The 13,559-nt window shown below is 36.4% G+C and overlaps 1 protein-coding gene across 2 annotated transcripts in view; it reads right to left on the reverse strand.

Moving 5' to 3' along the window:
• Positions 1-13,559, reverse strand: part of CDKAL1 (CDK5 regulatory subunit associated protein 1 like 1) — a 434,151-nt gene that overhangs the window by 82,312 nt on the left and 338,280 nt on the right. For both annotated transcript variants that reach the window (XM_066992066.1, XM_066992067.1), the window contains one exon: positions 11,811-11,873. In XM_066992066.1, the coding sequence (XP_066848167.1) occupies positions 11,811-11,873 (63 nt within the window). The remainder of the gene's footprint in view (positions 1-11,810; positions 11,874-13,559) is intronic.

Below are 13,559 nucleotides of genomic sequence, written 5' to 3' on the forward strand. Positions count from 1 at the left end.
ATCAAATTTCATAGAAATACATTTTAGAAAAAAAATCTGTTTTTTAAAGACCTTTGGCAACTACTTGCACATCTTTTTTTTTATCTTTTTAAAAATAACCAGATGACAAGGTATGACTATCATGATTGAATGAAGAAAGGGTGAAAGAAAAATTAAGCCTAATACATTTAAACACTTAAAAAGCCAACCTAAAGCAGCATTTGCATGAATTGAAACACCATCTTTAAAAATCAACATTTTAGTTTCTTCAATTGATATTAGCAAATGTCACATTTAATATGAAGAAACTAAAAGTCCTGTTCCTTTAAGAAGATAAAATGTCCCTGTTTTTATCCTGATGGATCATGAGATACCAAACCTTAAATTTGACATTGGCCCCACATCTTTTAGACTTCAGACACCTTAGAGGCAATCTCTTCAGAATTACAGGAAGAAGCTACAACTTCTTGGAAAGATAATTTTTGAAGTTGGAACCTCTCCAAAATTAGAAATAAATTATAAAGAAGGTGGTAGCCATATACACCTCTCAAGCTGGAGCCTTTCTTTCAAAAATGAATGGAAAGTTGGATAGTTTATTTTATCCATCTTTGGATGGATACAATTTTTGGATGAAGAGTATCTTATGTTCATAAAATAACAAAATACAGAGGAAAAATAATATGAAGAGCATGTCAAATTTAAGAAACAATATATGCTTTGTTAATTTGCATTTATAGTAAAACACAGGTTTGTACCTCTCTTCTTTACTTAATACTTAAATATTAATTATTAATACTAAATACTTATTCAGTACTTAAAGAGGTCTTATAAAAAGGATGGAGAAGGACTCTATTCACGTAGATAATGATAGGACAAGGGGAATAGTCTTAAACTAAAAGAGGATAGATTTAGAGTAGACATTAAGAGGAAATTCTTCACTCAGAGGGTGGTGAGGCACTGGAACAGGTTGCCCAGAGAAGCTGTGGATGCCCCATCCCTGGAGGTGTTCAAGGCCAGGCTGGATGAGGCTCTGAGCAACCTGATCTAGTGGGTGGCATCCCTGCCCATAGCAGGGGGGTTGGAGTTAGACAATCTTTAAGGTCCCTTCCAACCCAAGCTATTCTATGATTCCTCCTGACACCTATCACTCCTGATACACAAAAGCTCAGTACAGCTAAAATTGAACCATGTGTTTTAGATGTTTCTGCCCTTAACTGGGACCTAAACCTCCATGGCATATTAACACTAGAGATTTAACTCAAAGTCTACCGACTCTGAGTATCAACCCTTGAACTAGGTTTAGAGGTCTTATAGCTCTGCCCTAATTTACACAGCTGGAGTATATGTTAGCATCTGGGTAATATAACTGAAACTTACCGGTTTTACTCACAGTATGCGTACTAAATCACTAGAGGACTGACATCCTTCAACACTCATCCTCCACTTCTCAAAAAAGATTAGCAACTGGTTAAAAAAATGTAGGATGTTTTTCTAGTTACACCTGAACACAAAACTCCATCTCTCTCCTTAGACCATGAGCCCTACCCTGAGACACAGGTAGACTTGAGTGCAAGACTACTGAAAGCATGTTTGTAAGTACCCTAAATTTCACTGCAGCTAATACGGATGCTTTGATTCAAGTGTCAGCCACCTAGATTTACTACACAAAATCCACATGGTTTGTTAGCATATTCTGCAAACTCCTCCTTCATCTGTCTTTGAATGGAAAGCACTTGAGCTCATGTTGAAAGTGTGCTAACTGGGCTGTGCTGACGGACAGCAGTAGTACAAGTTTCCTGTGTAGAAAAAGTCCAAATTCAATCTATAGTTTAACATGGTCACTTTACCTGAATTTTGCTTTTACACTGTATGGTAAGTAACCTTTCTTTACTCTTTTTTTTTTTTTTTTTTAAAGCGGAATATAGTACAGACAGTATTTCTGGTTCCAAGAATTTAAACAACAGCAATAGAGGATGGACTCATAGGCAGTGATGACTGTATGAATTAGGAAAAGTGTGATCCCATCCTTCCCTGACTTACTTGAAGTAACAGCAAATTGTTTCTGGATGATACTTTAATGAATCTCAATTCAAAGTTCTTGGTCTGTGTGTGTATGTGTGCAACACAGAAGAACACTGTGTTGTGTCTCTTCTCTCCACACAAGAAAGGATAAGGAGTTCAACATTTCCATATTTTTTACTGTCATACACAAAGCCAGAAAATATACACCTGCCTCACAGCTTTATATCAGTGATTAAAACAAGCTTTCAAACAGGAACAAGGAAGAAGAAAAGTAAATGGTATACGTTCACTCCATGTAAGGAAGTCCAATTATCCCAAATCTTCTGGTAATAAAAGCATTGATGCCAACCTGGGTAACATTTAGAACTTTATATAACACGTCAAGTACACAGGAAGTCTACAATAATGTTAAGAACAAAACCAAATGTTGGCCTCCAGTAAGAAGATTGTGTGCAGAAGGTACATCTGTGGACATATGGGGCTCCATAACATATTTAGGAAAAGAAAACAAACAAATAACAATGGAAGGGCAGATGAAATCAAGTAAATGGAGAGAGAATAAAACATTAAAATCTCAAGATAATAGACCAAAATAGGTAGGAAAAAAGAGAATAAAGAATGTGGACAACATGGAGGAAAAATAGTGAGCAGAGAAGTGGCAATAGAACAAAGAAAGAAGGAGGGGAAAAAGTGCGAACAGTGTCATGGTTTTGGCTAGGATGCAGTTAATTTTCTTCACAGAGGCTTGCACAATGCTGTGCTTTGGATTTTTATGAAAATAGTGGTGATAATACACTGAGGTTTTTAGTTGTAGAGAAGTGTTTACATAGAGCCATGGACTTTTTTTTTGCTTCTTATAGGCTGCCCCGCCAGTGAGGAGGCTGGGGGTGCCCAAGAGGCAGGGAGGGGACACAGCCAGGACAGCTGACCCAGACTGGCCAAGGGGATATTCCACGCTACATGGCATCATGCTCAGCTATAACAGCTGGGGACGTTCAGAGTGATGGCATTTGTCTTCCCAAAGAACCGTCACGCGTGATGAGCCCTGCTTTCCTGGAAGTGGCTGAACACTTGCCTGCCGATGGGAAGGAGCGAATGAATTCCTTGCTTTGCTTTGCTCGCACGTGTGGCTTTTGCTTTACCCAGTAAATTATCTTTGTCTCAAACCATAAGTTCTCACTCTTTTATCTTTCTAATTCTCTCCCCCATCCCACCTGAGGAGAGTGAGCAAGTGGCTGTGTGGTGCTGCCTGCTGGGCTAAAGCAGCACAAAAAGGTTAAAGTTAATTGGGAAATACAGTCTGCTACACACAGCACAGCCAAAAAGAAATACATCGAATAAGATGTTAGGAAGTGAGGGAAGGAAAGACACTTGAACTTGATCTAAACTTGAACCGGCCGTAGAACATTAGTTATATACTCTGTTATGCTGCCAAAGGAAGATTAAAGGGAGCTTAAACAAAATTTTAAGATGGTCAGCGTTTACTTCTTACGATTTCAAGGTTTTCCAGCAACTAATTTTAGAAAATCTGAAATACCTTTCTTTGTCATACTTCTGTGCATCACATTTATAATGGACAAGGAACAGAGGTGAAACAAGACATGCAGAGAAAGGTAACGCCTTCCTTTGCAAAGCAACAAGAGGATTAATATGCCCCAGATCATTTGTTTTGTCTGAGTTGATAGGATGGATATTTACTGTCCCCATAAATCTTGTCTCTCATTTTATATTTCAGTATTTTTAGAGGAAGAAAATGCTTATTTGAGGCAATCTGCTATACCAGCATTTGCATGTTTTACCACAAAGAAAATTTGTGAAGTAAATTACCAATGTTTTCATGATTATTGAATTGAAAAAATGTATAGGTGTTGTGTATCTCATGCAACTGCCACAAACGAAAGCTGTATTTTTTTTCCTCGCAGGGTAACAAACTGCCGTAATTACTTCTACTTCTATTCACACTCTCTCATACTTGTCAATGTCGTTTTGATCTAGCCAATTGTCCAAAAAGAAAGACTGTATTTTGGAAGCAACCACAGCCATATGGAGAAAAACTGTTATTTCTATGCTGTGCAAAGTGATGTGTGCAGAACTTGTTTTCACCTATTTAGCTGCCCTAATGAAACTGCAGTCCACATCTAATAATCAGCTTTTCATTATCATCACAGAAAGTTCTCAAGCATTATTTTACTTTTGCCACATTTTTCATCACTTTTTTTTTCCTTTCTGTGATCATTTTTACCTTTATATCTTGCTCTTTTCCTAATTTTCCAGAACAGTTGTACATTGGGGGTATATGGGAGAGTATGTGTGGATTTCATCAGTGTATTTCTTAAACTTTTCTGACGGTCACTAATGAAGACATTTCAATAATACCTGATACCTTGTTAAACATCTAAGTCTATGCTTCATCATAAAGCATTACTTTTGTTTACAGATGAAAATGTGCTTTTACAGGCTACTGTTAATTAGCTTTCAGAAAGACATAGAAGCACCTGTTTAACCTAAAAAAGTAAATATTCCCTTCTGAGTGATAACTGAGGTAACAATCCCAAACAATTCAGTTTGCATCAGATAGGTTTGATGCTTTAAACATTGAATTACAGCAAAAGTTACTGGTACTGAATACAGTTTTAACCACAGCATTAAGCATACACTACCTGATTTTTATATATTTTTGTTTTTGTTCAAAACAAAAACAAACAAGCCAACCACTGGTTTTACAGCACTGTTTTTGTTTGTTTGTTTTTGGATATAAATACACTTCAAGTGAGATTGCAAGTCTTTTGTCTCAATGTTTGTGCTATAGGACTAAGACAGAGCAGATACATCTTTTTCTATGCAGCCTATTCAACAGAGAAGTAAGCCCTTTCATTGCACTACCTTTCTTATTTCTTTTCCCCAAACCCTAAAACAATTCCTGGTATTTGAACAGCTATTTCTAAGCTGTCTATATATTAGTTTCCTTTGTGTTACAGACGGCATAAACTTCAATGTAGCTAAGAGTTAAGTCAAGAAAAAGCAGCAGCTTTTCAGGCCATTAGATTTTCTTCACTGTCATCAAGTAATGTTCAAGTATGCCATTAGCACAAGGCCACTGCACTGCTTTTCCAAATAGAAATTGCTTTTCTCTATCAGTAGTTTTCTTTGAAGCCTTACATCATATCAAGAGCACAAAACAGCTTTATGCAGCCTACTCCAAAAAGCAGTTCCGAGCACAAGGGAAAGGAAGAGAGAAGAATGGATGTAGGTTACAATAAGAATATTTCCATAAAACGTGGTCGTATCTGACATCTGAGCTGTTAAAATTAAAACTGAAATCTATCTTGAAGCAGGAGATAGCAAAAGGCTCAGTCTCTTTTCAGCAATAACCTAGAAATCTTTTTCATCTTACAGAAGAACAATTCAAAGCACCTGCTTTAGGAAATTCAGACTATGGCTTATGTCACAGGCATTGCAACCTCACAGTTGCCTTATGATTTAGTACAATGCAGTTCCTTGAATAAATGGAAAGTGGGTTAAAAGGACTTTTGTTGTTTTTCAGAATCATATGCCCAAGTCATTACCTGAAAAATCTCACAATGACTTTCTTTTTCTCTTGCTCAAAGGTAAAACCTACACGTTCGTGGTACTTCCACTGCTCCTCCTCCCCCATCTTTCAAAACACCCAGGTGGTATCTGAGAAACATCACCGTCTTTATGAAAAATCATAAAAATTTCTTGTGTTTTCTAGCAGTTCTGAAATAGCTTGTCCCCAGACTCAGAAAAACACCCCAACATGGTTTCCTTACACATGCTAGCCTGTATGCCTGATACATGAAAAAACCTGTTCTAATAACCCTGGCTATGAAATGTCATCTATGGCCAGCAACAAAGAAAGAAGCAGAGTACAGCAAAGTCTGGGAAATTAAGAACTACTAAAGAGATGTGAGCAAAGATTACTGAAAGATGTAAGTCTCATCTGCCAGATGCATTTAATACTGCAACTGTTTTAATCTTTCGCTAGCTTCTTTCAAGAAACCATTCTCATAGCAACACTTCCAACTCTATAAGCTGTCCAACATTTCAATTTACATGTTCTCTCATGTAATCAAGTCATACCACACTGCAGACATCTTCAGTTTACAGGATCTAGTTGACAAAGCAGCTTGAGCAGACAGTGATGCCTGCCATTAGAAAGTTAGCCAACAATCAGGAATTTTAGATTTGTTTATTTCACTAGACATCAGAAATTCTTTTGTTCAATTTTACTTCGTTGTGAAGAATGCACATGGGGTCCAGCTTCCCTGAACACAGGATAAAAACAAAAGGAAGCAATTCACTGGTAGGGAAACTGGTCCAGCTGAAGCTCTTAACTTCCCACCTCCCTCTGTTTCTGCACCCCATGGTGCAGCCAGTTTCACTGGTTCCCACTGCCATCACCCCATCACCCCGCCACAACTCACTGTCCCCAGAGGCCACCAGCCATGGATCAGTGGCCAGAAGGAGTGAAGAACTTCACAGGTTTTGCTACCAGAAGCCAACTGCCTTAATTCCCTCACCCTCCGTCTGGGACTTTCCTCTTGCTGTTGCACATTTCACGTTTCACGTGGGTGCCTATGACGATTTCTAGACGGAAAATCTATACGATTTCTTTGGGCATCGTATCATTAATATGTTTTGTTACTGTCAATGGATACCACTAAGACCATACTAGCCTTCATATGCAGTGCCAAGTGAGACCCTGGCTGTTTGGTACTGGCTTCTGTTTCATTATGAAAATACAGTTTCATCCTAATGCTTCCTTACACACTCTTGCATCATTTTTGAACTTTTCTGACTTACAAATGCCTCAAGTTCTTCAGAGGAGTCACAGAATCCTGCAGAAGAAAAAATGCCCTGCAACCACAGATTTAAGGCTGCTGACATTAGATTACTTATTTTCTGTTAGAAACTGGAGCTAGAGTCTGTGCACTATTGAAACAATTGCTTGAAAACAATTCTTATGGTAAGTCTGTAAGCAACAGCAGACATTAGCACCTTAACTTTAAGGATAGCCATGCATAATCTTGCTATTTTCCTTGAGCCAGTTACATACATCTCTACCTTTGTCAAAGACAAAGGAATACAGGATTCAACTTTTTGCCCACCCCAACTGACTTAACAGGCTAAGAGGTAGGAAAAAAAAAAAAGAAGCTTTGTGCCAATTAATTGTGTGCCACAATACAATAAGTCCTTATAACTTGCCAATCACACAGGTATTGTCTGTGAAGTTTAAGCTGAGTTTTTTTAACATTTCTATAACACATTAATATGGAACACTTTAAAGCATGAGGCTTAAAGCTTTTACAATTATTTGATTAGTATTGCATCAATTAGAGCACATTTCCTGATTTTTTTTTAAATCCTGAGCAATTTCAGCTATGGAAAAATCTCTCAAAAAACTCTTTTCAAACACCATGAACATTGACTGTTTCTTGGTTGGATACACCATATGCTAAAATAAACCACTGAAAGGACATATAATATGTGACCTTATTTTTTTCATAGCTCATGCCCTATTCTCGAGCAACAGATTCAGGTTGCAAAAGGAAGAATCAAATCCAGAGCTGAGTTTTTAGCACAGAGGATTTCTCTCTGTAACAGCACAATTCAATGTATGGACATGCCCTAAGTCTCTCTTCCTGGCTATCCTCTGAAGAGGCAGAGCACCAAAATAAATAGCACTTCTGCTATATTCTCTTCTATAAGTAAAAACAGGTTTTTGCACTGCAGAAATAAAGATTATCATTCTAAACGACTGCTCCAGGGATAGACAGAATCCTTACTCATCCAACAGATAGAAAAAAAAAAAGAACTAGGCCTCTGTGCTGGTGGATCTGAACATTTTCCACATATGGGATCCTGATGCTCCCCAAATCCGTTGTTTTTGACCAAGGAACCTGCTATTACAACTGGTCAAGTTTTAAAGGGCAAACATCATTTGGGAGAAGGACACTATGGAATTTAAACATCCATTGCAGACAGAATAAAATTCTTGAGGCGTGCAGCGTGAAAGCTCTCAGTATACATACAAAAAAGGTTCAGCAGAAATGGCTTGTGTGCAAACAAGTTTTCATTGAATGAGCTATTAGAAAATTGGACAGATAATAGCTAAAGGTAAACAACAACAACAACAGTAATAAATAAAAGCATTCCTCAAGTATATCCTTTTTAATTTTAATACACTAAAATCATGGTTGGTAGAGCTTCGTGAGGATCTCATTTCACCTTATTTTTCTGATGGTGCTAGGAAAAGAAACATATAATCAGAAGAGCTGTTCTACTACTAACTAGGAAACATTAGACAGCAGTCAGAACTTGACTCTTAAGAAAGTCAGGCTACAGATATTCCTACTCTACATAAACACAGGAAAAAGCAAGTATTTCAGAATAAGGAACAGCTTCATCTACAAAGAGAATTCTGTGTGTTCTTACACATACTGAAATAAGATTGAACAAACGGCAAGCAAACAGCCACTTGGAATAGCTTTTAATAATCAAGATGCATACCAGCATTTTCAAAATAATTACAAGCTTAGAAAGTATGCATTTTGGAATATATTTATTTATTTTAACAATAGCAAAAATCTGGGAAAAGTGAGTTTTTCCTACGTCTGAAGTCAATACATTTCCCAGGCATTCAAGACCGATGCTACAATGAGCCCTGTTGGTGACACAGTATTTGAAAGACCCCCAGGTTCTGTAGCTGGAGGCTCTGTAACACCATGGTGACACCAGGTGGAACAAAACAGGATCAAATCCCCCTGGATACGTGTTCAATGGAAAGGCAGTTTTTGAGTTTTGCTGTTATATGGTTTCATCTGATCAATGACAAGGACAGCTACATGGTAAACTACATATATTTTGGTAATAAATAATGCAGGAGCTTAACTACCCTTCATCTGCTATTAGCAGAGGCAGATTTTATCCCTCTTTTGCATGCCTTTGTCATGGAAGAACTTAAAGGCTATCTCCCCTCTGCTGCTTAATTAAGGCCTCAACTAAATACAAGACGCCACACCTGGAAGTGGAAGGAAAAAGAAATCTTGCTTTCCCTCTCAATAAAATACCTGGCTTTTCACTTGGGAATGCACAACCACAGACATTTAAAATGTCTTTTATGATGCAGTAATTTGCACCAGATAGGCAATAAACTGCGGGAGAACTTCAAGGAACAGCTATCTATCAGTCTCCTCACTGAGCGTAAACTGCAATAAGGTTAGTAAGGCTAGTGCAGTCACTCCCTCAGAACATCATTTTCTATTTTAGTAAGTGAAGCACAAATCTGGAAGAATGAACTTTTTCTGATCAGTTTTTCTCTTTTCTATGTGGTACTCCATCACAAAAAGGTGAAACACTATCAATGCTAGGTAGACAGTCCTGTTCCAGCCACTGTAGTTTATCTGTTTTAACTACTACCAAGCTCTAACTTGTCCTTTATAGTTATGTCTTCTCCACTTCTGAAAGGTTCTCAGAGAAAAACCTTTTAACTAACCAAGAATCCTGGAAGCCAGTAATTTAAGTTATTTGCACCATGATCCTGTATCACCAACACTTGAACAAAGCATAAAATCTCTTTTTATATTTACTGAAAATAATCTACGAAATAAAAAACAATCCCCCCAAGCCAGAACCTTTCTGACATTTAATCAGACAAAACAGAACTACAGTACAACTAGCATAGACCTCCACTTGAAATAACTGTATTTTCAATTAATGTTGATCACTGTTAGATTTAATATAAAAATTAAGAGCCCTTTTCTGGACTGTAACAATTGTGAAATTGGGAGCTAAGATAGAAATAAACAGCATAAAGCAAGAAGCCTGCAATGATTCATTCTGACCACCACAAATAGGAAGTAGGTAGCAGAAAGAAAACCTTCACCGTCAAATGGAAAATTAGGAAAGATCATCCTTTTTTTGCATACTTTCATTTGCCCTTTTTTTCCTTTTGCTCTCAGATATATATGTGGAATGTGCTTGGAAACAGCAGAAGAGCAAAGCATCAAAAACCACTCATCAAACAATTGTGCTACTTTTAATATCTTATTATAGGTCCTAAAACAAAGATCAAAAGGGAATATATCTAAGCATTTATATTCAATTTCACATCACCTGATGACTAATTTGTAAAGAGTGCACAAGTCTTCACAACTGAAGCCAAAATCAATTGAGGATACTTTGATATAATGCCACAAAGGATATGAGCAGGAAGGCAGCAGGAGTTACGAATGGCCAAGGTCCACTAAAAGTGCTAATAAAAGAATAATGGAATTTCCTTGTACTATGAATAAAAAGTGTTTGGCACAGAAGAATTTAGACATGGAGAAGAATATCAAAGCTTCTGGTTCATCAGTTGCTTCTACTTATCAGAAATTAATTAACTTACTATTACATTTAACTTAAAAAAGCTTCAACTCAGAAGAACAGTGATCTAATTCAAAATCTTGTTACACTCATTTCCTTTATTCTTCATGTTTGTCAATTTTCACAGGCCCTTAACATCTGCTTTACCAGGTCTTGCAGGCAATGAAAGCCTATCTATAAAAAAATAGTTCAAACTGATGGATTTAACTTGAAATGATATATAATTATTAAAATTATAGAAAACCTACTGTTTGACAATTTTTTAATGTAAATGTTTAAGTAGGTGGTAACTGTAGAAACAACTTGCCTGATATATTTAATCCATTAATATTTACAGAATGTATTTCTTTCTCACAGATGTACACAGTTACACACACGCACACTTTTCATGTGTTCATACATATAGATAGGTGCACATACATATGCACTTCTGCCACCTTCTTTCCCCAATTATAAAACTCAGCTCTTTTTACAAATGTGTATCTATGTACGCATACTTGCAAAATCATACACATTTTGCAAAACAGAAGCAGAAAGAGTGATCTCAGACTGCTTATAAATTGTTGAAGGATCTAGTGTACTTGCTTAAAAAAAACAAGCCCACAGATTGATCCAAGATTCGAGAAACTCCCTGAAAATATTTACAAGCTTTCTTAACTCTCTCTTCAAAATCTGCTTAATGCATTCTTTTGCATAACGTCTGCAAAAAAAAAAAAAAAAGCATGACAAATAGTTATAGCACAGAATGCTGTAATCGCTGCCTTTTGACCCAATTTTATTGTCTCTGTCTCCTGGTACTCCAAAATCTTCTTGTAACTGGTTTAACTCTTGATTTTACAATTGCAAGGTTCTTTGGGAATTGATCTTGTTTTCTCTCCCCTAGGGTATGGGGTATAGTAATAATGTTTCCCTGCTTTTACAAATCAGGATCAAGTAATAATGGCAATGTACATTTTTTCCTCTTCCCAAAAACAACCAACAGGCTGTTAGCAAAGCAGCACCTTCCAGTGACAGCTTCCAAATTCATTAGTTTCATGTCTCTCAGGGCCTAATTGACACAACAGGCTAACCAACATACTCAAGGGTAACACAGTTTCTGAACAGAGAGAAAAAAGAGGGGCATCAGATACCACATACGATCACTTTACGCAATTTAGTGACAATCTATAAATTATGCTTCTAGGAGGTTAATGCAAGTCATTGATTTCAAAAAAAACAGAAAATGCAACTTTTCAAGCTTGGCTTCAAGAAACAAACAAAAAAAAATTGTATGATAGAAGAATTTAAATAACATGAATGCCTTAACGCTTTCAATTTTATAATTTCCTCTAACTTTTGAATAAAAATAATATCAAATATAGCTATCATGAATGTTTGGAATTATTCTTAACAAGAAATGTAGGTAGCATATTTTTTCTTACCTTATGATCATATGGATTGTATGAATGAAACAGCTGAGACAGATCCTTTGTTCTTTGTTTTTTCTGAAAAGTAATATTAATAAACTGTATTAGAAAAGTTAAAGGAAAAAGAAGGAGACTAGAGATTTAAAAAGCTGCGTGCAGGTACAAACACATTCTATCCCTACTTTGTTAATGGAATTGAAGAGCACTGTATGCAGATTAAGTATATTAAATATCACAGGAAATAATTAACATATATATTAACAATGCTAAGAACATATCCTTCATAAAAAAATAAATACTGATCTATGGAACATCAGTGGAATGTGTAAACAATTCAGATTTGTTTTAATTTCTGAACAATAAATCATAAATAATGTTTTAGAATATAGATAAAGCTTGAAGATTAGGCTCGAATCATGCAAAGACTTGTCTGCTATTCTAGTGTTTACTTCCAGTCTTGCTTTATAGCAGATTAGGTTTAAAAGGAAGGTGGTTTAAAGAAGAAGCATATATTATTTTTCTATTTCTTTTGATGCTAATACTCTCTTTGCCTTGATTGTGGAAAATTAATAGGTGGTATGCCATTTAATGCTAAGGCAAAGGGTAGAAGCTCTTTCTCTTAGGAACAAAGTTCAAAGACAAACCCTGCTTAATCCAGCTTCTACTGAAATCAATGAAAGACCTTTCAGTGATTTCAGCAGATGTTAAATAGAACTCTCTCAGCTGCATCCTATGGAGTGGAGGCAGAGGAAAAAACATTCATCATCTTTAATACAGGGATGAGTCACAAATAAGTCCAGAGTTTTGTTATGTCAAAAACTATGTTGACTTAATTCATAGTTCAGGAAGGCAGAGCGCTCTACGTCGGAAACCGTAAAGAGGAGACAACAACAAGAACTCCTTGCTTGCAGTCTGTACTGTTGTCTTGCTTTAGCCATCACTTCCACGAAAGCAGTTTTCCAACTAACTGGTAGGATCTAGTCATGTTTCTAGCATCCCGTGAACTAAATATACAGCTGCATGACTACACTTCTGGAAACCATAGGACAATTTAGTAATTGTTCATCATGTATTTCCTTTCCTTACACTGTTTTTACTTTAAGTGAAATGTTCAAATACATACATTTAGTCACAGAAGCAATAACTTTAGTTACTTGTACAAATTTATGACAGCTGGATATTTCTGAGTCATTAAAGGCATCAGATTAGTGACCTAATTCTGTGAGGTCACTAACTCAGTTATGGCCATTAAGTAGTCAATCTCTTGCCTCTGTTCAAAGAATGGTGAATGTTCTTTTCAGTATGAGAGAGTTATTTCTCTTATAGACAATTCTATTAAATTACAGTAAGTAATACCTACCAGGCCTTGTTTCTGTGAGTTTACTAAGCAACAAAACTTTAAAACCAACAAAACTGATATTAATAAAGACGGTTTTGTTAGTATAGAATTCCTCAGCAATCCAACATGCCTTTGCCAAAGAAAAGATCTCCCTTAGTAGAGGAATCTTGGCTATCTAGCCCCCATTAATACCTGTTTTATTTCCAAAGGAAAAAAAAACAAAAAACAAAAAACAAAAAACATTCAAATGAACGCTTCACGTAGCATAACCCAAACTCCATCTCCACCCTACGACTTCATTCCTTGTACAGTTATGCACAGCAAAAATGCTTAAAATCCTATAAAAGTCCTGTAAAAGAGATTTGGAGAAATGCCATAATAAATTGAATAGAGATACCACAATGGTTATTTTAAAGTTTCTTAAA

Source organism: Anser cygnoides, chromosome 2 (assembly GCF_040182565.1).
Source record: "Anser cygnoides isolate HZ-2024a breed goose chromosome 2, Taihu_goose_T2T_genome, whole genome shotgun sequence".
In the NCBI taxonomy this organism is placed as follows: domain Eukaryota; kingdom Metazoa; phylum Chordata; class Aves; order Anseriformes; family Anatidae; genus Anser; species Anser cygnoides.